The sequence below is a fragment of the Dromaius novaehollandiae genome, chromosome 8 (assembly GCF_036370855.1).
Source record: "Dromaius novaehollandiae isolate bDroNov1 chromosome 8, bDroNov1.hap1, whole genome shotgun sequence".
Classification (NCBI taxonomy): domain Eukaryota; kingdom Metazoa; phylum Chordata; class Aves; order Casuariiformes; family Dromaiidae; genus Dromaius; species Dromaius novaehollandiae.
Window position 1 is genome coordinate 21,343,687 of NC_088105.1, and position 22,866 is coordinate 21,366,552.

General features: G+C 37.2%; 1 protein-coding gene across 14 annotated transcripts in view; it reads left to right on the forward strand.

Moving 5' to 3' along the window:
* Positions 1-22,866, forward strand: part of DPYD (dihydropyrimidine dehydrogenase) — a 381,364-nt gene that overhangs the window by 171,049 nt on the left and 187,449 nt on the right. For all 14 annotated transcript variants that reach the window (XM_064515868.1, XM_064515870.1, XM_064515869.1 and 11 more), the window contains 3 exons: positions 8,211-8,318; positions 11,588-11,757; positions 13,472-13,682. In XM_064515868.1, the coding sequence (XP_064371938.1) occupies positions 8,211-8,318; positions 11,588-11,757; positions 13,472-13,682 (489 nt within the window). The remainder of the gene's footprint in view (positions 1-8,210; positions 8,319-11,587; positions 11,758-13,471; positions 13,683-22,866) is intronic.

Genomic DNA, 22,866 nt, shown 5'->3' on the forward strand with positions numbered 1-22,866 from the left:
AATTTAAAAGAGTGCTTTTAGAGGGTAAGTGCTCAGCTCTCACTGATAGTTAAGTCTTTGTTGATTAACTGAATACCCAGATATTGAGGATTGCAAAATCTCCACATTGCTTCTTCAGATCTGTGCTTAATCATCCTGAAACACTTCAGTGATTTTCGCTAAAATGCATTACCTCAGTCATACTTCAGGGTTACTCCAATAATACTCCAAGTGCAGGACCAGGTCCCCTGTGTCGACAGTAATAGAATTACTAAGAACAGCTGGAAGTAAGCTGTGGAAGGTGTGCTAAAGCCTTGAAAAAAATAGACTAATTATGATAAAATCAAATTTGGGATGCACTTTATTTTTAGATTTGATGGGGCTAAAAAGTTATAATTTGCCTTTGGACATTTCACTCCACATGGATGTCAAGCTGATCTGATCATGGGATCACTAAATGCTCGGAGGACAGACCATAAGGCTGCAGGGTTTTGTAATTCAAGCTCAGACACAGAACACTGATTGCATGTCATAATTCTAATTTCCGTCACACATATGGCCTGATTTGAAATTCTGTCTGCTCTTCCCATTTGCAGTTTCTGATGCCTGGTTCCTGTGAAATTTTGGCCACATCTAAACAGGGATTGGACAATAGTCTTCAAAGAGAATTAGAAATATAAAAACAGCTTTGGTTCTGGCTGGTCTATCTGGCCACTTCTTTCCTGCACTTTCAATGCCATTTTTTAGGAGTTTAGATCGTAGTTATCTTGATCTAAATTAACAACAAAGTAAGGTCTGAGTCCAATGGACCATGTTACTTACAGGTTCAGCTAATTATTTGGACATTTCTAAAAAAATACCATGGTGTGTACGTTACCGTTCAACTTAGTATGCACTGCAGCAATGGTATATGGATCTTGTTGATAGATGTGCAGGGCCTTCTTTCACATATATTGTACAGTGTTCATTCTGACTTGAGAGTAAGAAAACACTAACCCAAGCGTCTTACAGTGTTTTTACTTCTCTCCCCTTATATTTCTTTTTCTATAAATGAAGCCTTTAGTCATCATTAGGGAATTACTCTCACAGACCTTGCAAGTATACCCTATTCCAAAGTAAAGAAATCATTAATAAAAAACAGTAAAAAGGAGCAGTTATATTACAAAATAAATCTACGAGGCTTACAAAGAAAACAAATTTGAAAGAGCCACCTGCTGTGGAGATGAGGCAGTAATCTCAACAGCAGGAAATAAACGGAGAGAGAAGGAAAATACAAAAGCATAGACATTAAAAAAGTAATTAAAACACTTATCTCCATCGACATACATAACAAACAAAAAAAAATCAACCACCTAGAAAACATACTCTATTGAACCTCACAACAGGAAGTAACAAAGCCGCCACCATAAAAAAAGCATTCTCCAGCAAAATGAGAGAGATCCTTTAAAAATATAAGCCTCAAAAGTATTTACTAATGTGTTAATCACTAATGGACTGACCTTGAGAGAAGCCGAGCACCTGCAGAGCATTTGCAACTTTACTGAGAGTTTCATCTTTCAGGATCAAACCTTTAAAAATGTACACAGAGTAACTCTTTAGGTACCAGTGGCTTTCTGTTCCTTTGCTGGTGATTGTCATAAAATGGATTGTAATGGTGCATTTAGTATAATCAGCTGTGTGGCACAGCTTAGGTACCATGTCTGGGTAATGCATTTCAGTATAGTTCACATCTAAAACGTCGTTTAATATTGATCCACGGAAAGCAATGTTATCAATATTGATATGAATAAATGTGACTGATAAGCAAATAGGTAAAGAATATGCCACTGAATGCAAATAGTTTATATTATGTCTAGGGAAAACTGTAAATTTGACAGTTAAGAGAATATCGTTTCAATGTAATCTTTCAAGAAAATACTTTAATATACTTAAAATTCATGGGCCAATTCATACAATTCATGGATTGTATGACATAGAATAAAACTGCTTTATATACTTAGATTTTGATCTCCATTCCCCCAGACCACAGACCAGACTTGTCGAAGAAGAGCAGAGCATTCAGGAATATTAAAGGATGCTTATGTGCTTGGAATTTACAATATGTCCTTTTTTTCTGCCATGCACCTTTGTAGTCATTCTCTGCCCGTATGCTACCCGTATCCATAAGTCTCTGGGCAAGTCAGAATGTAATCAGACATGGTGTTACATCTGAAATATTTTTATATGGGAACACAAGGAGCACGTTGGAAAGATCAGTGCATAAAAGGGTAGGGAGATGGTACAAAGTAGGTATGTTAGCCTTTTCTGTTAATTCAAAAGGACACTTTCAGAAGGGAAATGGTGGATTTAGAAATTTACTTTGGGAAGGCAATTATGTTAGTTCTGTATTTATTTTAACACATACTTTTAAGAAAAGAACAACAAGGATAAAACAAATATTATTAATAAATAGCTTATCAGACCATGACAATTCCTCTCTAAAATTCATACCAGTCTCTCCCCATCAGCCTTTCATGGTTCCTTTTCCTAGGGCATATCTACATGGGTATGCACAGCTTGGTATTCCTAGTCCTCAGACTGGCCAAAGGTGAGCTCCTGCTGGTACAGGACCTGGGCAGCCTCCTCGTCGGGCTGGGTTCAAGCTTCCTGTCCCGATTAACAGTCTCGGTTTCAGTTCACCTGGGCTTGGCCTCACAAGTGTTATTTCAGCTGACTTGCAGTGCTACCAGAGCAAATACACAGCTGATCACGTGTTTCTTCTGCCCACATCCAGGGTGTAATGTGATTCATGCTTTTTTCTACTCATGCTCAGTAGATTCCAGCAGTTTAAGGCTTTCCAGCTGGTCCTGGGATCTCCTGGTGTTGTTTTACTCTGCAGATCTCTGATGTGGAGGCTGGGAAGGGTGGAACATGCTTAGTGAAGAGGAGTCTTTGGATATTTATTTTTTCTGCCCAGCACAGTTTTCTCTGTAATTATGAGTTCTCAAAATCTTATTCAACTTGGCAGCATATGTGCAGGTTTTCACAGAGATGACTAGAGGTGGGAAGTCCTTCCCCACCCTCTACATTTCTAACTCATGCTCCAAATTTGCATGACATGAGAACCTTTTTCAAAAAAAGTCACATAAATTTGTGATTAGGGAAAATAATATGATCTATGAATAAGTTCGATATTAGTTTTGGTTTGCTAGTTCAAAAAAGGAAGAGAAAAGATTTGTAGAGCAAGTAAAAGCAATTTTCTCTGTTTTGTTTTGAATTCAGTTTGGGTAAATCTATAAATCTAATGTCATTTTGAAAAAAAAAAGTTGAAAGATCCATTATAAAAATGTCAGAAAGGAGTGTTTCAGCTTTTTAAAAATGTTATTTAATGTATTGCGTTACAGTTTGTTTTGTCCAGCCTGAGTTTGCATTTTTACTCCAAAATAAGGGTTGGTAAAAACCATTCAGCCAGATCTCATCTTGATAACTCTGTACTCTTATGTTAGTAAAAGCTCTTCTGGAACTAGAAATACAAGGAGAGGTAATATTGCTTGAAGGATCCCAGCTCTTCTTTGCTTAGCTTGTCCAGTTTGAGTTTTTCCAAGATGTGCTATTAATGTGATTAAAAATGAAGCAAACAAAACCTTTTGATGTTTGGATGTGGCAAAAAAAAAAAGAAAAACTTAGCGCTGTAGCAAGTTTTCTCCCTTTAGACTACTGTATATTTACACTTTAACTTGAGCTCCATTTTTTTGTCTGGAGATTTGTTTTCAGTCAGCTGCCAGTGAAAACTGTGTTTGACCCTTACCAAGGAACAGGGCTTATTTTGTATGTCAGTTATTAAGACTGGCTGAGAAGTTCATCTGAAACTGCAAATCTGCTCAAACATGTCAGATTTAAGTAATCCAAACAATGAGTTCAGGCTCAAAAGGCATTCCTGTTGCTGGGGAGAGGAGATTTGATCAAAATAGGAGAGAGACACGTACTGGGCCTCTGCTCCCCCTTTCTGAGTCTGGGCAATAGTTACGGTAATAGCAGCAGCATTGTTTTTTTCTTTTCAGACTTAGCTGATTGATGTGTTGACAAGCCTTGATTTATTTGGTGCAGCAACCAACTGGACTAGGTGCATTGCTCTGCAGGCCAATCCCTTACACTGTGTATGCATCGCTCTTGTATATTGTTTTGTGTATCTATGACAGACTGACTCTAATCAGGTGGTGATTCATTTTTGAGGTAGGCTAGCAGTAAATGTAAAAGGGGACTGTAAGAGGACTCTCTCTGTTTAAAGATGATGAACTTGACACTTCTGGTTAAGAAAACTGGCATGCATGAGCATTGTGTGAGAACAAGGAGTAAAAAGCCCTGACAGGGTGTACGTGCTGTTATATATAAATATATGCATATGTATATATATTTTTTAAATACATATATATATATATATATATATATATGTAAAGAGGTATAAGAATGGGAGGCTACAGCGTGTTTTCCAAAGCCACTATGATAGTGGCTGATGCCTTTGGAAGGTATATATGTCACTGACGGTGACGCACAGTCTTACAGCCCACTAGAGAGAAGAGGTTGTGTGGATCGAAGGAAGGAAGGAAGGTAGCACTTTGCACTGAAAGAGAACGATGCTTACTGAGAGCCCTGGGAGCATCTGGAGATGGAAGTCAGTGCCTAGCAAACTAGAGGGTCAGGAATAGCAATGAGATTGCTTTCTACACTGTACCTGACCCAGATTGTGACTGTCTAGGTTGGCTTTGCAGAGCTGAACTAGATCTGTCATGCAATCCGTTATTTTCACAATATTTTTACTTTCTCTTTTCTTAGTAAATGCCATTTTCCTACAGCCCATGAGTCTTCAACGTATGGCTTAGAAATCAGTTCCTTCCAAAGCTTGTTCCCCAGTAGCAGCAGATAGAGGGACTGAAACTCCAAGAAATCCAGAGCTTTGGCTGTAGAAGGCCGGGGGGCTTGTAGCAGCCTGCTCCTTGCATAACTGGTTGCAGGGTCCATCAGACTGGCACTGGTAGAGCTGTGTTTTTAGGCTGTTGTTCACTGCTAGCTGGTAATTGTTATTACCAGACCTTGGTATGGGTTAAAGAGGTGAGGCCTAGAATAATGGAAGATTGTTTCAGGATAAGAAATACCAAACAATAAATAAATAATTTTAAAAAGCCTTTTAGATAGCTTGCAGGTGGATTTGGAAAAAAGGGAACTGTCTAAAACTAACATGAGCAGAAAAGCTAGGGGAAAGACCTCATGTTTTTCTAAGAATTTTTTCTTGAGTGGCTCCTGGCTATTTTGTACTAGTCTGTGAACTCCTCCTTGCTAAAGGATCTCTTGAATTCATCTTTAAAGGGTATTTCTCTTGGATGCAGAAGGGTCTTAAAATAATATATCTTCTGGGTCATTATTTTGACCTAAATTCTGTCTTTCATAGATGACTTTTTAAAAAATTTAATTTCTTCTCTAAAACTATTTAAACTATATTTTTTCTCTGTAGCTGTTTTTTCTTCAAATGTTCTCTCTCCTGGGAGGTTGTTGGCTATTTTATCAGTATCTGATCCGTCTGTAAAGCATACTTCTATAGGGTGGCTGTTTATTATGAAACAGTGTCTCTCTAAAGTGGATCTTATCTTGGTCTGTCCTTGTCTGTCTGCCTCTTTCTTAGCTGCTCTAGTGGCTAATACTCATTCTTTCCTTTTTAACAGAAATAAATGCAATCATTAGCAGGGCAAATAATACACAGTAAGAGGGGATACGTTATAATTTAGTACAACTTCCAGTGGATGCTTAGCAAAGAGCTTGAAACTATGCCAGATGTTTATAGGTGTAAGAGAAAAACCATTGCATTTTCTTCAAATGTAAATATTGCAAAATTGGTTTTCCTGCAGTTTTCTGGAAAATAGTAGTATAAATAGCAGAAAGTGCCACTTATATTGGCTCCCTCTTAGGGATTTTTTTGTGTGTTTTTATTTTTTTTATCATAGCAGTCAGCCTAAACATTATTGGATTCAATATATCCTTAATCCAACTCATTTGATTTCGGTGGCATTGGACTAGTGATGAATCTGACCCATGGACAGATACATTTGCAGCATTCCCTTAATTCTACTCTTTCTTTAGTCAGTAGGAGGTAAATGAATCACTCTGTTAGAGACAGAATCATTTTCAAGAGGAGATGACTTAAACGGCAAAAATAAGTGGAAGATTTTTATTTGTGAGGGTTTCTTGTTTTTGAACAGGGTGTCGGTATTAGGTAGAAAGGAAATTATTTTTAATTTGCACTGCACCTCCCACTAATGACAAGAGTGTTTCTCCCAAGAGCAGACTGAGGCCTCTGAGCTGGCTTATGGATACCTCAATAGCAGGAGTTGCACTACTCTGTCCTCAGCCTGTAGGCAGTCACCAGGAGTTTGTGCTAGGGACTCTTCTTGCCATAGATGTTTTAGCAATATATGCACAGTTAGATTTAAAAAAATGCAGTTTTAAAAATAATTTCTTGAATGCTTTTTACGTATTGTACTTTCAATAAGCACAAAATACCTCTGGCAGTCTCTTAGCATATCCATTATTCATTCTGCATTAACTGATATTCCAGTCTCTCCAGGAGGTACAGCATTCAAAGGTCTTGAAGTTCAGTATGTGCTAGGATTTCCTTACCGATTTTTCTCAATATCCAGCTATAGATTATCAGTATTTTTAAAGTCAGCTGTTCAGCAACTGAGTCATAAAAGTTTTTATTGACAGAGATCAAGAAAGTGCTCAGAAACATGAGATTGTTGAGATGCAAAAATGTCAAGTTCTTTATAGTTGCTTATAGTTGCTTTTTGGCTTGTAACTCTCTCAGACTCACTGAGGCCACGTTTTCAGTCTCTTCACTGAAACTGTTAAAGCTAAAAATGTACTACTACTTTTCTTACAGTAACTTCAGTCAGGGATCTAGAGGTTTAAGAAACTTCCCCAATATCAGGTGACTCACAAAAAAAGTCCAAAGGCTTCTTACAATTCAGCTGTGATCTCATACTACAATGAGGCAGCTTTGTGCTCCTTCAGTAATATAAAAAGGACCTCAGCCATCCTTATTCAGAACAGGATTCCTCTGAGTGCAATGCTTCGTTACTGTTGTCACTAACCTGGTGTTATTGGGGTTCTCCACCAGCAGCCAGTATGCCCAAAGACACAAGGGTTGGTCAATGACAGATGGATCTACTGCCAGCCATGCCCAAGAACAGAGGGAACTCTGACTGCTTTGCATGCCCCAATTCTGCCAACTTGTTCTGTTGCTCCTCAGTTCTAGCATTTCAGTAAAACTGTGAACGTTTACTCTATACATACTTTAGCATGTAATTATTAATTAACATACTTTGATAACATTATGCCTTTTTTAGATGTAAATATGGAAGTTGAGGCCCTGTTGAAAGTTCCCTGAGAGATCATTTGGATGAAAAAAATGTTTTCACTTCTGTGCCAGATAGTCTATTTTCCGTGTTGTCCAATGTTCACACAGCAATGAGAAAATACTCTCAGGCAATTGGAAGATGTTCTTTACTACTTTCTTTGATTAAAGATATTGTTGCTATTATTCGTTGTGTATTCCTGTGTCCTACTGCTTCCACATAAATGTGTGTTATTAATAGCTATAGATAAATGTCAGCCAATAAGGACCCCTTGCAGTTTTGGGAAAACAATCAAGGATCGCCAAAAACGATGACACACACATTTTCACAAGTAAGACAGACCTACAACATTGTCATTTGTGCCCCACTCCTCATCAGTTAAGTTGATATTGCTTCATTTGTTACCTGCAGACTACCTGTATTGAAAAAAAACTCAAAACAAAAGGAACAAAAGCAATTTCACAGCAGTGAGTTAAATGTGTGTGAAGGTAATACAATAAAAGTTTACCATTGTCTTGTCTTCCCCAGTAACTTCCTTTCTTCTGAACCCTGCGTATCCTATTCTTTCTATCCCCTGCTCTTGCATTTGTTTTGGTATGTGACTTCTCTATGTGCACAAGTTATCCAACAATTTCAAGTGTCAGTACTATTAAAAGCGCACCAGTGATCTGCAGACTATAAGTATGAAGATGCAGTCATTTGTCATGTTCTTTTAGGAAGTTTCACACCTGAGGTTTTGTAAAACTGCTTGTATTGAGGTTTTGAGATTGGGTATGTAATATGAAATATATTTTTGTTATTGTAATTTCTCTTCTAGTTCTGATTGCTTTAAAATACCTATTTTAGGTTTGCCAGAACCAAACAGAGACAGTATATTCCAAGGACTGAGAATGGATCAAGGCTTCTACACATCTAAAGACTTTCTACCTTTGGTAGCAATGGCAAGTAAACCAGGTATGAGATAATATGTTGTTGTAGTAATCATGTTCAGTAAGTCATTAGTGGTTCTTGATATGCCAGAATGCACAGCTGGTCATACAGCAGCACATCAAAATATGAAACACCTCCCAAAGAACAGGCCTTAGGCAGGATTTTCTCCTGGTGGCCTGCAACCGAAGGAGAGTGGTCAGGATGGTCAGTCACAGGGATTGTAAAGTAAATAAAGATATATGATATATCTATATAAACACATGACGGTTTACTACCCCCGATAAGTTATGTTTGTTATGTTGAGTTATATTCAAAAGGTGTCATAAGCTGCTTATTTGTATAAATTATCTTGATATAAACAATACATAGTGAATATAAGGTGGTCTTGAAATGATCTGATATTGAAGTAGGTGTTGCCAACCCCTATAAGTGGCTGCTTTGTATGTTATAACTGATTTTACTTGTAGCATCTTGATCCTAAATCAGTTATGCTGCATGTTTTGCAGACGTGTTTAAGGAAGCACTAGTCCCTTACCTAAAGAACTTAGTCTAAGGACTCAGGACAACAGTAGTATGCCAGGGGTTAATAAGACAATGCTTAGTTCACAGGCATGACATATAATCTTGTTTTTTGCTTTTATGTTTTTGTTTTGAGTGTAGAGGTAACTGAGTTTGCTCCATAAGAAGTATATCTGCTTTTGGTGGCCCTAAATGCAAGGTCATGGGCCCCCACACAGATGCATCACATGGGGCTCCTGATTTCTACACCACACTCATTCACAGTCTAGATTCCCCAAAGTATTAATAAAATATAATTCAATGTACAGTTTTGTGGACATATATTCAGTGCAGTATGTGGTTCTGCACATGTGACCACATATTTAAGCACACGTGTACCTTTTTTGTCTACAAACTGGATTTCTTTGGACCATACGGAAACTTTAGCATCAAATAGGGCTGCCTGCTTATTCAGTAGACTTCCCACAAACAGCATCTTAAAGAATTTATGTCTTATGGCAAATTAATTATTCTGCAAATAAAAGCAAAGTTTATTACCCCCTTTTATACAGAATATTTACGAAGGGAAATTCTATCCATTCTGCATCCCATCTGTCCCATCTCTCTGCTGTTTTGATCTAATAGTTTATTTTTGTCTGTTTTTGTGAGCTCAAATGAGTTGGGAGGAAAGGTCTTCTTGAAGAAAGAGATGCCTAAAAAGAAACAGATTGAGAATCTGCACAGTAAAAACATTTGTTGATTGACAAAGGAAAAATAAATCCTCCAAAACAATCCCCCTTGTATTAGTTTGACTAAAAATACTTTGGAGAATTCTTTACAAACATGTAGAACTCGTACTTTGTTACCTGCCTGCATAAGTATCTATAATTCTGGGGTCCACATCTTTGAAAATGTTATAAAGCAGTGCTCCCTATTTGCCAGGATATATGATGGTATTTTATATATTAAGTCTGCAATGAAAAAATGAGGAACTGTGAAGAAAAGAAATCCCCTTTTCTGACTGACAGTAATGGATATGTCTTCAACGTCAGTGTTGCTGCTGTCTGTTAATTAGCACGATCTCTTTTGTTTTCTTTAACTTTCCTAATGTCTATCTGTAGCTGTAGCCACCTCTCACTATCTAAAGCATGGAATTTTAAAGTAAAATATACTCATCCTATATTCTGATCTATCCTACTATGCCCTTAATGTTATGGTGACAATTCTTTAAGTAATAGACTTACCCAAATATTCTGCCCACTTGTAAGATTCCCCTGTTAAGTTTTGAGTCTCACTTGTTAATATGCTTTCCTCCAAAAGTGGTTCCTCTTGCAAATAAACAAACACTAATTTAACTTATGAGTGTCCATGTTATCTTTAGGTTATGTTCCAAATTCTTAAATTTTGCTGCACCCTTCCAGCCCTGTGAAATTATTAGTGGAAATGAGACCTTTAGCTGTCAGAGGAACCAAGAGTTAAGCAGGCTGTTGTGACTGATCCGTTTGAAAAGTTTCCTAATGACACTCTGAGCTGCCATTCCCCTACTGCACTTACTCATTTTCTATTGCTCAATATACGATTTTTGTGGATGATTAAGTTCATTAAAAATAAGCTATAGAGAAAAGTTTAGAGAGAGCATACTTTAGAATAGAAGCCTATTGAGTAAACAGTAAATGTAATGCCATATGCATATGGGAAAATGATAGCATTTGCTATATATCAAGCATTTTATAAATGGAGAGAGCAGCTGTGTATTAGGATGTCCTTGCTCTCTCCATTTATATGTCTGGATTTAAGGCATTGTATCCTTGAATTAAACTGATACTGGGGTTTCTCTACAATTGCATTTGAAAATCTGCTGCTGGTAGAGCAGGATACTCAGAGTTCCAGTGCAGTGATTATATGGTCAGCTTAACCCCTCGTGACTGAAATTATTGCAGGCTCATTGAGAACATAGCTTTATAGTGTTTATGGTACCGTTTTTTAAGTTGCAATAATTTGTCTAATCAACAGTTGTGTTTAAACGGATGATGAAGTGCAATCAAGTACATGCATATACATAGTTTTACCTAAGAATTTCTTATATAAGTAAATCATCAAAGAGAGGCTGTGGATAACGAATATGTAATGTCATCATTCTCTCAATGTAACTTTTTGAAAACAATTTGCAGAAAACTACTCTAGATTAAACATTTTTTCTCCCAGTGGAAGATCTAGGAATTACTATAATAATATTCTTTCTACATCATGTTCAGCTGTTATAGAGAATAGCTTCTGAGAACCATGTCTTAATCGGAATAGTGTCAATGCCTTGTAGAGAAGCGTGGCTAAGGAACCAAGTTTGAGAAACTATTACACAAAGCTTTCAGCATCTCAAAAGTTTTTTTTAAACAGAAATACAAAGTATTATTCTTTATACTCTATTAAAATGTGGTTTTTTTTAAACTGGGAGAGAAATGAATGAGAGAAGTTTAATTTTTGAATAAAAAGATCTTACAATGCTAATTTCAACCCGACAGGACCTGCAGTCTTACAAATGCAATGTAGTTTGTATCCTTCCCAGACAGAAAGGTGCTGCTTCTTAACGATACTGACTATGAAATTATGTGTATGAGCGTATCTTAAAAATGGGAATAAAACTGTCTTTCAGTGAAGCAGAATAATTTGATAGTGACACTGCATGCTTGGAAACTGCAAGATACAATTTTACACTGCTTTGTGTACAAGTATCTTTTGAGCTGTCATGCAGTAATAGTTCCTCTTCTTGAAAGTGGGCTTTTCCTTTCATCTTTCAGGGATGTGTGCCTGTCAGTCTCCATTGCCATCAATACATGGAACTGTGATTGTCCTTGGGGCAGGAGACACTGCTTTTGACTGTGCAACATCTGCCTTACGCTGCGGAGCTCGTCGTGTATTTGTGGTGTTCAGAAAGGGATTCACTAATATCAGGGCTGTCCCAGAAGAGGTAAAATTGGATAATAGCATTTATGAGAAGAAATATTGATTATTATTGTTGTTATTTCTGTAGGGCTGAAAAGTGTGCTCTATAGGTACTTAAAAGACATCTACTAAAATTTTTTTTATGAAACTGATCTTAAAATGTACAAATGCTTATTAAAGAGCTGAGGGTCAATTTTATCTCTGTATAAATAATTTTTCTCTACTCTACACATGCCATTCCCTGTAAAGTCAGAGCGATGCACTTGCATGCGGGGGGTGGTGGTGGAATTTCTTATAAATTAGAAAATATGATAAAATTCTTAATCTCTTGGAAGAACTCCAGAAATCAAACATCTCCGAACTGAAGCAGCTATATGAGTATTGTAGGTGACTCTTCAGGTCATAGTTAGGTCCTAGAATGATATCTTCTGGCTAGTGTCTAATGAATGTCACTGATCCTATCGTTGTCTTGGGAATCTACAAAATTTTTAAGGAAATTACAGTGATTTTGGTTTTGAATCACTGCCAATGGCAATGGAGCAACACCATCCATCACAGATTTCAGTGTTAGATTTGATTTTTAGTTTGGCTTTACACTTTGGCATTTATCAGTACATCTGCACATTTTGAAACTGACTTAGCCTTTTCAATGTATCTGTATTATTACAGGAGTAGTTTTTTTCATTTTTTTTTCTCATTTGGGTAGTCTTTTTCCATTGCAATTTATTTGGTGCATATTTTACACTCTTGTATAATTTACAGTAATGGGATATCTAATGCATCTTCATCATGGGACTGATGGGAATTCAATTATCTATTTTCAAGAAGGTGGATATCTTGGCGATCTTACACAAGGGAATGGAAGAGCTTAAAAAGGAACAGAGGGTCTCTCGATGCGTAATTTATTTTAGTTTCTGTTGCCCTTCAAAATTCTAGACAAAAATAATGAGGTTTTGGAAGCCATTGCAATGAAGAGACTTGCACACTTTTCAGATTCTTGCTAATCAAGAATCAGTCATTGCTGCCTACCCAAATCTTTGTTAGCAGCCTGTGTCAGTTCCTAACAGTCACTGATGTACCTACTTACCAAATCACACAATGGTGGCCTTAAAAGTCATAAAATCAAAATAGCTTGGATTAGTAATAGCCACACAAGAATGATGTCAGATAGGATATTACAGGTACATGTAAATGGTATTTGTCACATAAACATACACAATCAAATCCTGAAGACTTTGCTCCAACAAAATGCTGCTTGATTTCATCAGGAGTTTCACCACAGCAGGGATTCAGAAAACCTTAAATCTGGATTGTCACTCAGAAGACTGTTTTTAACACATGGTGTTCGATACATAATAACAAACCCATCTTAAAATCGTGGGGAACACGAATCTGGTCATGTGCTTAATTAGTGCTGGGCTTCTTTAAAGAGGCAGAGATGGTTACATAACGTAGCTCTTTTGCCCTCAAAGGAGTTATATGCATTCACAGTGACAGGGAATGATAAACAAATATATATCTGAAAAATATTTCCATTGTAAATCTACTTAGCGTCACTGTCTAGAAGTGATTGATTCAACAGCACTGGAGAATCTGAAATTGGTGTTAAGATAACTATCTGTATACCATAGACAGATGCCTTCTACTAAACAAGAATGTATGGTAGCATCATGAGTCAAAACTCATCATGAAAACAGAATAATATTTCATTTTTTTATTTTATTACTTTTATTCTACAGATGGAACTTGCAAAAGAAGAGAAGTGTGAATTTCTGCCTTTCCTCTCCCCTCGGAAAGTGGTACTTAGAGGTGAACAAATTGTTGCTATGGAGTTTGTTCGAACTGAACAAGACAAAGATGGAAATTGGAAAGATGATGAGGATCAGGTTGTCCGTCTGAAAGCTGATGTGGTGATCAGTGCCTTTGGTTCAGTTTTAAGTGACACTAAAGGTAATGCTGACTAGTGCATTCTGAAACTGCTGATTTTTATTTTAGCTGCAGGCACTTCCAGCTTGGAGACATAAGTATTTTATTTTAAAATTTTCAAGGGAAAAATATTTGCTTGACTTTCCTAAGAGTTGCCTTTAGACATATATGTATAAAGGAATTTCTTAATGTGCAAAAACTATTAGTTATCTGAAATTAGTAGCAAATTATTTGTTGTCCAGCTTCAGACTTCTGAAGTTTTTTAGTGACCCAGATTTTAGGGAGTGTAGGACTGCTTTTCGAGAAGTCCCTTTAAGCTCTTTCAGCATCAAGGAGAATCTGAAATCCTGAGTGACAATTTTCTATTAAAAATTTGATTGTAAAAGATGTTCAGCTGTTGTACCATATTTCTTTTTGCCAGCATCTTATAAATGCTTATTTCTCCTAAATAACATTGCTATTGAATTAATTAACGTACTGTATTTCACCTGCCAGAGCAGGTTACTCTCCACAGATGTGTAATGTGGCATCACTAGTTTACTGAGCAAGTCCCTGTCACAGCGTGTAAAGCACATGCCATGACACTAGGAGAACCCCATAATCAGGCTGGAGAGTTGACATCTCTAAAACATGCCAGGATCTGCCAGACTGGAGTGTGTCAGCTTCACTGATTATTACTAAACAAAGATGAAAAGTAAAAAAGTTCTGTCAAGGACAAGAGTAAACAAAAGATTACAACATTTAGAAATAAGGCTACAAAAACAACAGCAAAAAACCCTAAGAAAATGTTCACATTTTTTGATCCTCAGGTTCTCCCCCAGTCAGGTAGTAGGCTAAGGGGCAATTCCTGCCTTTTGACAGTTTTTGTGAAATGAGTCTTCAAGAGGTTACACAGCTTTTGACTGTTGGTCCTATTCACAAAAATTTCTTTGTCCTTTAGGTATACCTTTTAAAGCAAAACTAAGGGTCTGATTTACAAAGCAATTCTGTTTTCTGTATCTCACCATATAGAGCAGGAACCCAGATTAAAGGTATAGTTGGTTGGTATGTATCTTGTTTTCCTCTCAGTGTAAATGGGATATCAAAGAATGATCCTAGGGATTTATTCTAGGCTCACTAATTAACTTTAGAGAAACTCATTATACTACAACTTTAATCTAAACTGTGAAATCTTTTTTTGCCTATTGAATTAAGCAAGAATTAAGGTAGAATCGTTACTCTGGTTTAGCTGATCTGGGTATCACTAATTTTTTATACATATGCAGGAGAACTGTGGCTTCTGTTCTATATACAGCATTTGTTAAATTCATCTGTGCTTGTCTCACCATGTCTCATTATTTATTGTACTTTACAAGCTTTGGCCTTAAAAACTAATAGTTATATCGTTCTATAGTAAAGATACAGAAGTTGGCACATAGGTGGCATTTCAGAGACCTAACAAAGTTTACAGATGTAATGGAAAGAAAACTTAAGAACATGAGTACAACTAAGAACATGAGAACTAAGCAGAGTTCCGTCTATGTTCTCCCCCTCTGACACTGGGTTAGATGTAAAGAGTTTGGACACATACATCAAAGGTACTTGAAAGTAAAAACCACTGACTCAGCAGAAGGCAGATTGACTTAAAATAAATAGATCCTCAGTCTAGAGATGCTCACCAAGGTTAGGTTCTGAAAGCCTTAGTGGTCAATGTGCTTTCCTCTCCAGGGCACAGTCATGCCAACCAATTATCCCATGACATGTTGCCATGGTTCTTTGGGCATAAATGCTCTGAATCAGGACCTTGCAGGTAATATATACCTCCCACTTCTCAGAATGCAGAGGTCACATGTAAATTTGGTAATCAGACACTGTTTCTGCCAGTGCAAAGGGAATTTCGGAAATTCATAATATAATGTGGCTTTCTGAATCTTTTCAATCAAGGAAAATAATAAATCCATAATAATCTAAGCAGAGTCTTGTAGTGTTTGTGGACCTATATCAGGCACATATAAAAAGTGTGACTTCTCACAGCTGCATTTTCTGTACATGAGTTTTAAATGAAGTTAAAGAAATATATTTTCTAATACTTTCTATAAGTTTCTGACTTAACAAAAAGATAAAACATTATTAATGGAGATAAATTATAAGTCCCACTGGAGAATTTTAGAATAGCAGAGTTGTATGTAATCTGAATGAGCTGCTCAGTACTTCCTGTTCACCGATCCTATTTGTTATGAAGTTAAGCCATCAGACAGCCATGAGAATAGTCTAAACTCTCTACTACAGTAGAGAAGAAGGATCAAAATTATTTCTTGAGGAATGTGTAAAGTTCATTCCAGAAGCATTCCTGTTTTGAGTATATTACTGTTGCATTTTGATTGCTTCACGCAGCCTAGGCCTTTGTCTACACCACAACTGCACCCAGGTACTCGCAGTGCTGCCCCCGTTGTGCAGGTATCTCGGGTTCTAAAGGTAGAGGAGGAAGAGCTGGGACTCTCCAGCAGACACCCATCACGCTTGGAGATGCCTTGCTGTATAGAGAGTCTGGTATCTATGTTGCTTATGCCTTATGACTCAGTCTAATCCCCAGGAATCAGAGAGAAGAGATTTTTTTAAATCTTTAATAGATTCATGAGTAACTCCATTGCTGGAGTTGACTTGAATGAGAATTTTAAAAAGTTTTATCATTTTGGTTTTTTTAAACCCTCTGTTTAGAAGGTCTTTGGGAAGATTTTCTACAACCTCAGTATTAAATCAAATATTAGCCTATCTAATCAGCGTGTTTTGTTGTGATTCATAGGCCCTATGGTAAAGGAGTGACTCTGCTTTCTCCCACATTCCAAACTGCTTCAGATAAAAGTTTGAACTTACCATGTTGCTTAGTCCTGATACTGTGCCAGTCTTACATATTTTAGTACTCATTTGTCTGCTAGATTGGCTTGTTGCAAATTTTTCTGTGGGGACATAAAATGGGAGGGGAACAAAATCTTAGAACGAGCTGATTGTGAAAGTAGGATCATTTACCTTACAGGTGAGCAACTCACCTTAGTGGCACATTGTACTTCTGGTGGAACTGCTGCTGGCATAGCAATCAAGTTATAAAGAAAAAAAATGCAAGAAATGTAGACATTTGTTTTGGACATTGCAAATATGAAAAGAAACTAAGGCATTTGGGAACATAGTGCTTATTTTGAGCACCTCATTCTGGTTGCTTTTAAATATTTATTTTTTGAGAAAGGTGTTCTAATGAAAGTCAGATTCATTTTGCACCACCGAGCTGCATTACAACCAAATCTCTGGTCTGTCTCAGCGTGCAAAACAGAAAGAAATGAAAAAAAAAAAAAAGCAGCTTATATTTTCTTTGTATTTTTTAAAAGGAAGAACATTTTTCTATTCAAGAAATGGAGAACTTGACTGGACAAGGCCCTGAGCAACCTGATCTAACTTTGAATTTGGTTTGACTTTGAAGCTGCCTCTGTTTTGAGAGGGAGGGGTGCAGAGAATTAAAGACTCTTTTTTGTTAGCCCTTTGAGAGGGAGGAGGACTAGGTGACTTCCAGAGGGCTCTTCCAGCTTGAATTTTTCTTTGAGGATGACTCAGATTCAGGCTGATTAAACATGTTAATTGGTGCTCATACAAAGAGCTCTATCAGTTGACCTAATTCATAAGGCACCTCCGGGAACTGAGAATATGGTATTGGTATGGGCTAGCTACCAGGATTTGTCCTGTTTGTTATTAGTATCGTCAAATGCTGATGTTATTGATGTAAGAATAAAAAAAAACTACGAGAACAAGAAGGGTTAAAGTAAGACCTTAGCCTTAATTTAGAAAAAGTCTGAAGGCACAGCCTTGACACACGTGTTTAAAGTTCTGCTTAACAAGACTTAAGCACACTGCTGTTCTGAGCAAAAGTGGACCACTGATTAGAAAGCTATTTTCAGTCTATTATTCTCATCAAGATGCTTATTATTCTTGCATGGTAACTATTAAATTTGCATCTGAGGTTTCTTACGCTCACAGTAGGTATTTAGACTTTTTTGTTTTGTTAAAATAAAATGCTAATTATGTTTTTAAGTAACAATTCTATAAGTATTCATCCTCCCATTGGGAATCATATAAATGCATCATTAATTACAAAAAAATCAGTTTTCCGAAGTCCATTTTATGCTCAGGAAGTTGCTAATAGACAGAGCAGGAGAGTTGTTCTCAAGACTGTTTTAAGGAAATTGGCACTTTACTGAAAGCAAGAAAAAATCAAATTGTTTAAATCAAACTACTGGAGATAGAGGAAGAAAAAGGTTTTGCTTGTTGTTGTTGAAGAAAGATTTTGCAAGCACAAGCTGCTTTTCTATTGCATAGCTTACCAAAGCCTTCAAGCCATCGTAACTGACCCACATAAACAGCTGCAAGAAGATTTTGTACCTTCCATCATCTTCTTGCTCTTTTTCTTGGTTTATGATTTTGGAGGCCTACAACATGAAATGCCAAAACACGTACTGGCACCATTCCAAACTGCAGCTATCCAGTACACGCAAGCGTAACTTTGTGTGTTCCCTGGCACTGCATGCGCACAGCCTCAACATCCTATCTAACACCAGGTCAGTTGGTTTCAAGTCTGATCTTTGAATAACCTTTTTCTTGCGTATTTTTTATGAGAAACAAAAGGGGAACAGCGTTTTTGGACTGCAAATTTTTACACTGTTGGTTTGTTCTGATTTGATTTATTTTGGTGTATTTCTGAGGAGAACCTGGACTTCCCATGAAGAAATCACGAAAAATGGTACACTAGTCCAAAACGCACTGCAAAACTAATGCAGCATAGGGGACCGGCAATGTAAGGTTAGTTCAAAACTCTGTTTATTGGGCAGCAGTAAAGAGGAACTACTCCCATATGCCAGAACGCTGAGGAATCTTAGGATGAAAATGTCTGTTTTATTTTCTTTAAGAAATGAAAAAGGGGAGTGCCAAAAATGAGCAAAATATATATATGTATTTTAATTTTGGTAGTAGCTAACTGTTGCTTGGTAACTGAAGGGCAAATTTTTATTTCAAATTTTTGGGAATTGTTCATAACTTCCAGATACCTTCCTTTAACTTCTACGACGTCTGTCATCTTGCTTGGAAACTGCAGCAGCCAAACCTTACTGGAGTACAACTAATCCCTAGCGTAGTTCCGTGTACTGCAAAGATAAATTTTGCCTAAGTAGTTAATGATTTTATTATTTAGCCCACTCCTAACTCATTTTTATTTCTGCGGGTTCAGAAGAAGTTGGTAGGGAAAGGAGAAAAGCCTGTAGATCTCTGAACTCATAAGTGTAGAAGACATTAATGTTCCTTGTACAAATACAGAATTTCAACTGATGCGGAGGCCAGTGAACCTGCAGAGAGCATTGAGCTGCTTTATACGGCCTTGTCAGACAACCAGATTACTTCAGCCTCCGATCGCTGGAGCCTTGACTAATGAAACTAGGAGGGTGGGAAGCAGAGCTGCGGCTGTGAGGCACCGGCTGGGGATGCCCACCAGGGTCACCTGGTGCCTCCCTAGTAGCACAGCATCTGCGCCTCACCCACAGAATGGAGTTTTAACTATCAGACTTCTTTCTAACCATTACGTAACTGCAGTTTATATAGATTCAGCAGATTCCTACTGAATTAGGTAGGAGTTTTCCTGCTGAGTCATTTGGAGTAGGATTTTTCACCAAAAATAGCTTTACTGAATGAGTTTGAGTGCAACGGTTTCACAACCTGCAATGATCACCAGCTTCCAAAATCCCAAAGTGGGATTCTTCGTAAATTCTAAAGCCGTTTTAACTCAGAGCAGAAATTCTGCTCTTTATCCGATAGGCACCAGTGCATGTTTGCTTCCCAGCCTTTTGCAAGTGACAGGCAGAAACTGCATCGGCAGCATGCGTTTCACAGGCAGCTTTCAGCAGGAGCCTCTCCCACTGTATCGGTGGAGTCGCTTTGCTGCCTGGTGCAGTCCGGGAGCGGGGTGGAAGCTGGGGGAGCAGGATTGCACCCGCCTTTGTTTGCTGGGCCTTTTGACTGGGCAGTGCCAGCAGTGAAGCCACCGGTTCACGTGAAAGCTATAGCTTTACATTAGAGTTTAAGAAACTTAGAGTATATTGGTTTTTTTTCCTGAAGTAATGCTACTATTCACTGTAAAAGAAGTCCGTAAGATGGATATCAAAAATAACATTAATGAGCTACTAAAGCCAAAATTACAGGAACTTATGAAATTGGTTAAACATGAAAACCATTAAACTGTTTATTGAAGCTTCACAGATATACTGCAGTTAATGAGCATTTCTGCTATTTAAATAAGCTCAAATTGAACACACATTACATGGATACATAATTAGTCATGGCAGTCAAACACACACAGACTCACTGTTAAAGCTTTATTTGAGGAATCTTTTCCATTTGATTTGTTTTGTTAATTAAAATATTTTTTCTGTATTCACTTATATTTTAATATTGTTTTTGCAAGTGCTATAACGCTGCTGCTTTTCCATTTGTGTTTATTTGCTCTGTGAAGATAGCAAATGTGGACTATATATTCAGTACTGTCGCTTTTCTTTGTTGTTTTTTGTGTTAGCGTTGTTTGATAGCATTAGACTAATTCAATTGTATGTTGTCTTTCATCCAGAAGGATTCTTTCAAATTATATGTAATATCTCATCAGGATATGGAAGAGAATGCAGCACAGCCACAGGGTTGTACTTTGAATTTTCACGAGAATAGCTGTATTAGTTTTGAACTTTAAAGCGTGTGAGGGTGCAGAGATTTAAAGGACTCTCTTTTTTTGTTAGCCCTATACTAAATCATACACCAACAAAAACACAGAGCATCTTGATGCTCATGTTTGTGAAGACGTATGTTCTCCCCTTCTGCCTAGAGGCGGTCTGGAAAGTGACCCCTTCAGCCTCTCAGTTGCACTGGATACCAGATCCAAATTGTGAGGACATTAGTAATTCTTATAGAAGATGCTTTTAAATCATGTTCTTATTTCTTCTTATCTAAACCTCGGAGGTGATAAGAAAGACAGAAGAAAATAGCCTGTGGATACCATATCAACCTTGCCACAACAGAAATGTTCTTTCCCAATTGTAAAAATAGAGATGGGGCAAACAAATCCCCAGTCCCTGGGGAGATGTTTCAAGTGGATGTTGGGCATTCTTTGCACTCAAAAGCCGTTTGGTAGAATTATGTCTGGACAGCTATTTTAGCACAAAACAATTCTAAGATAGATTTGAGGAATGTAGTAAATGCAGGATACAAGAGGTAATACCTTATTTTTCCATAAGATTAAATCAAGCAGTCAAAACTTCCAGTTTTACATCATTTCATCTAAAAAACTACATCTACAGTAGCATGTTGCCCTATAACACCTTTCTTTACCTTGGTTCAGTACTGTCTCAGAGGAACAAAAGTCATCTATTAAATCCCCAATACCAAATCCAGCAGCACCGAGTTTTCCTTGGGGGGTTTCCAGACATGTTTTTACACGCCTGTTTGTATTTAGCTTGTGAGAACTGTCTAGACCACATGCTGAGATGGCACCACTGCATGCAAGAAGTCATCCTATATATGACAAATATAAGATGATCAAAAGCCTCCTCGAAGTACAGACAGTCTGAGATACAAAGAGAAAGTTAACGTATTGATTTATAAATATTACTGAAATATTCATAATAAGACTACTAGTAAGACTAATCAGCACTTTCCTTAAAACCCCTCATTTTCTACATTTAAAAATGTCTCAATCTGAAGGTTGTGTTTGGTCTGACCTTTCAGTAATTTAAGAATTTTTAAAGAAAATCAGTTCTTGCGTTTTCGACTCTGTTACTAGGCAGATATTATCGTTGTCAAGTTAAGCCAAAAGTGTGTGCAGGGTTGGGGGGATTATGCAAGCAGTAGGTCTTGAAAACAGATTAAATACTTCTGGTGGTAAAACCTGCTACAGTCTTTCCCCTTGCAGATAAGCGGCTGAACGTGCGTAGTATTTGTTTTCATTATATCTTTTCTAAACATCGATATCCTAACTCATAGAGCTTTAAAATATTGACTTCTGGACTGCAGTTCAGCTGCTGCTGTCTGTGAATCTGGAGAGTGCTAATGATGCGGAGTTCTAGGTCCGAACCATCTTGTGCTGTTCTGGATTCTGAACCAGTTGCAAGAAGCCCCTTGGATTTGAGTCCTGTGTTTATTTGTATGCTGATGGTGAGAATGGGAGCATGGGTGGGACAAGCAGAGCAGGTGACAGTGTCTGCCTTTCTTCATGTTTTATTGCTTTGCTGCTGATTCTACGCAGCCCTCCACTTTGAAATACCCTTGTAATGTTTGGTTTGGAGATGAAGGGAGGTACAGAGCCTGCGAAGAAAATTCTGTCATGATGATATGCAAGAAAGATGTGTTTCAAGCTTGCTGTATGCTTGAGTGTGCATTTGGGCAATATTGGGAATTTGCCCTTGTATTAGTGTGGGAGACGCATTCTTGTCTTAGGCGAGCAGGTTTCTCTTTTACATATATGACAGCACAACTGCATCAGTTTAATTGACCTTGGCAATCTGCATCTGCTAGTGGTATGTCCCTGAGGGACACTGCAATTTTAAGCTGCGTTTTATTGTAGAATCTTCTGTTCCTGTAGAGTTAAAGCTATATAAAAATAACTCATTTTGATACATTGCATCAAGATTTGCTAAAAATACTTTAAAATGTGATTCTCATTATGAAACTGCATTAAAGCGTCTTGTGATTATAAATGTAATTCTAATCTTAAAGTTAAAAAGCAAACAAAGCAAAATTTTGCCTAATAGAAATTATGTTAATATAGCAGTAAGATTACTTTTTTTCTGAGCAATTTATGTGTATTTAATACCATTTGTTTACTTCCATGCAGTATAACATTTATTTATTTATGCATTTACATTCTTTGTGAGGACAGTATTAATTCATGTGCAGAGTGCCTATATATGCTGTTTTCTAACAGCATAAAATGAGGATCTGTTAAGGAATGTTTTCCAAGAATTTAGAAACTTCAGTGAAATAAAGATAGAAAAGATACTGTCTTCATGTTAGCATTTTATTTTGATTGTTGACCCTTTTTGTGTTTTTATAATTTTATTTTTAAGTAACAAGTTTCAAAGTGAGCCATACTTTCAGAATGTTCAGAGTTTAAATATTAAGTCAGACTGTTTTTGACTTACTAAAATGTATCTTTTTC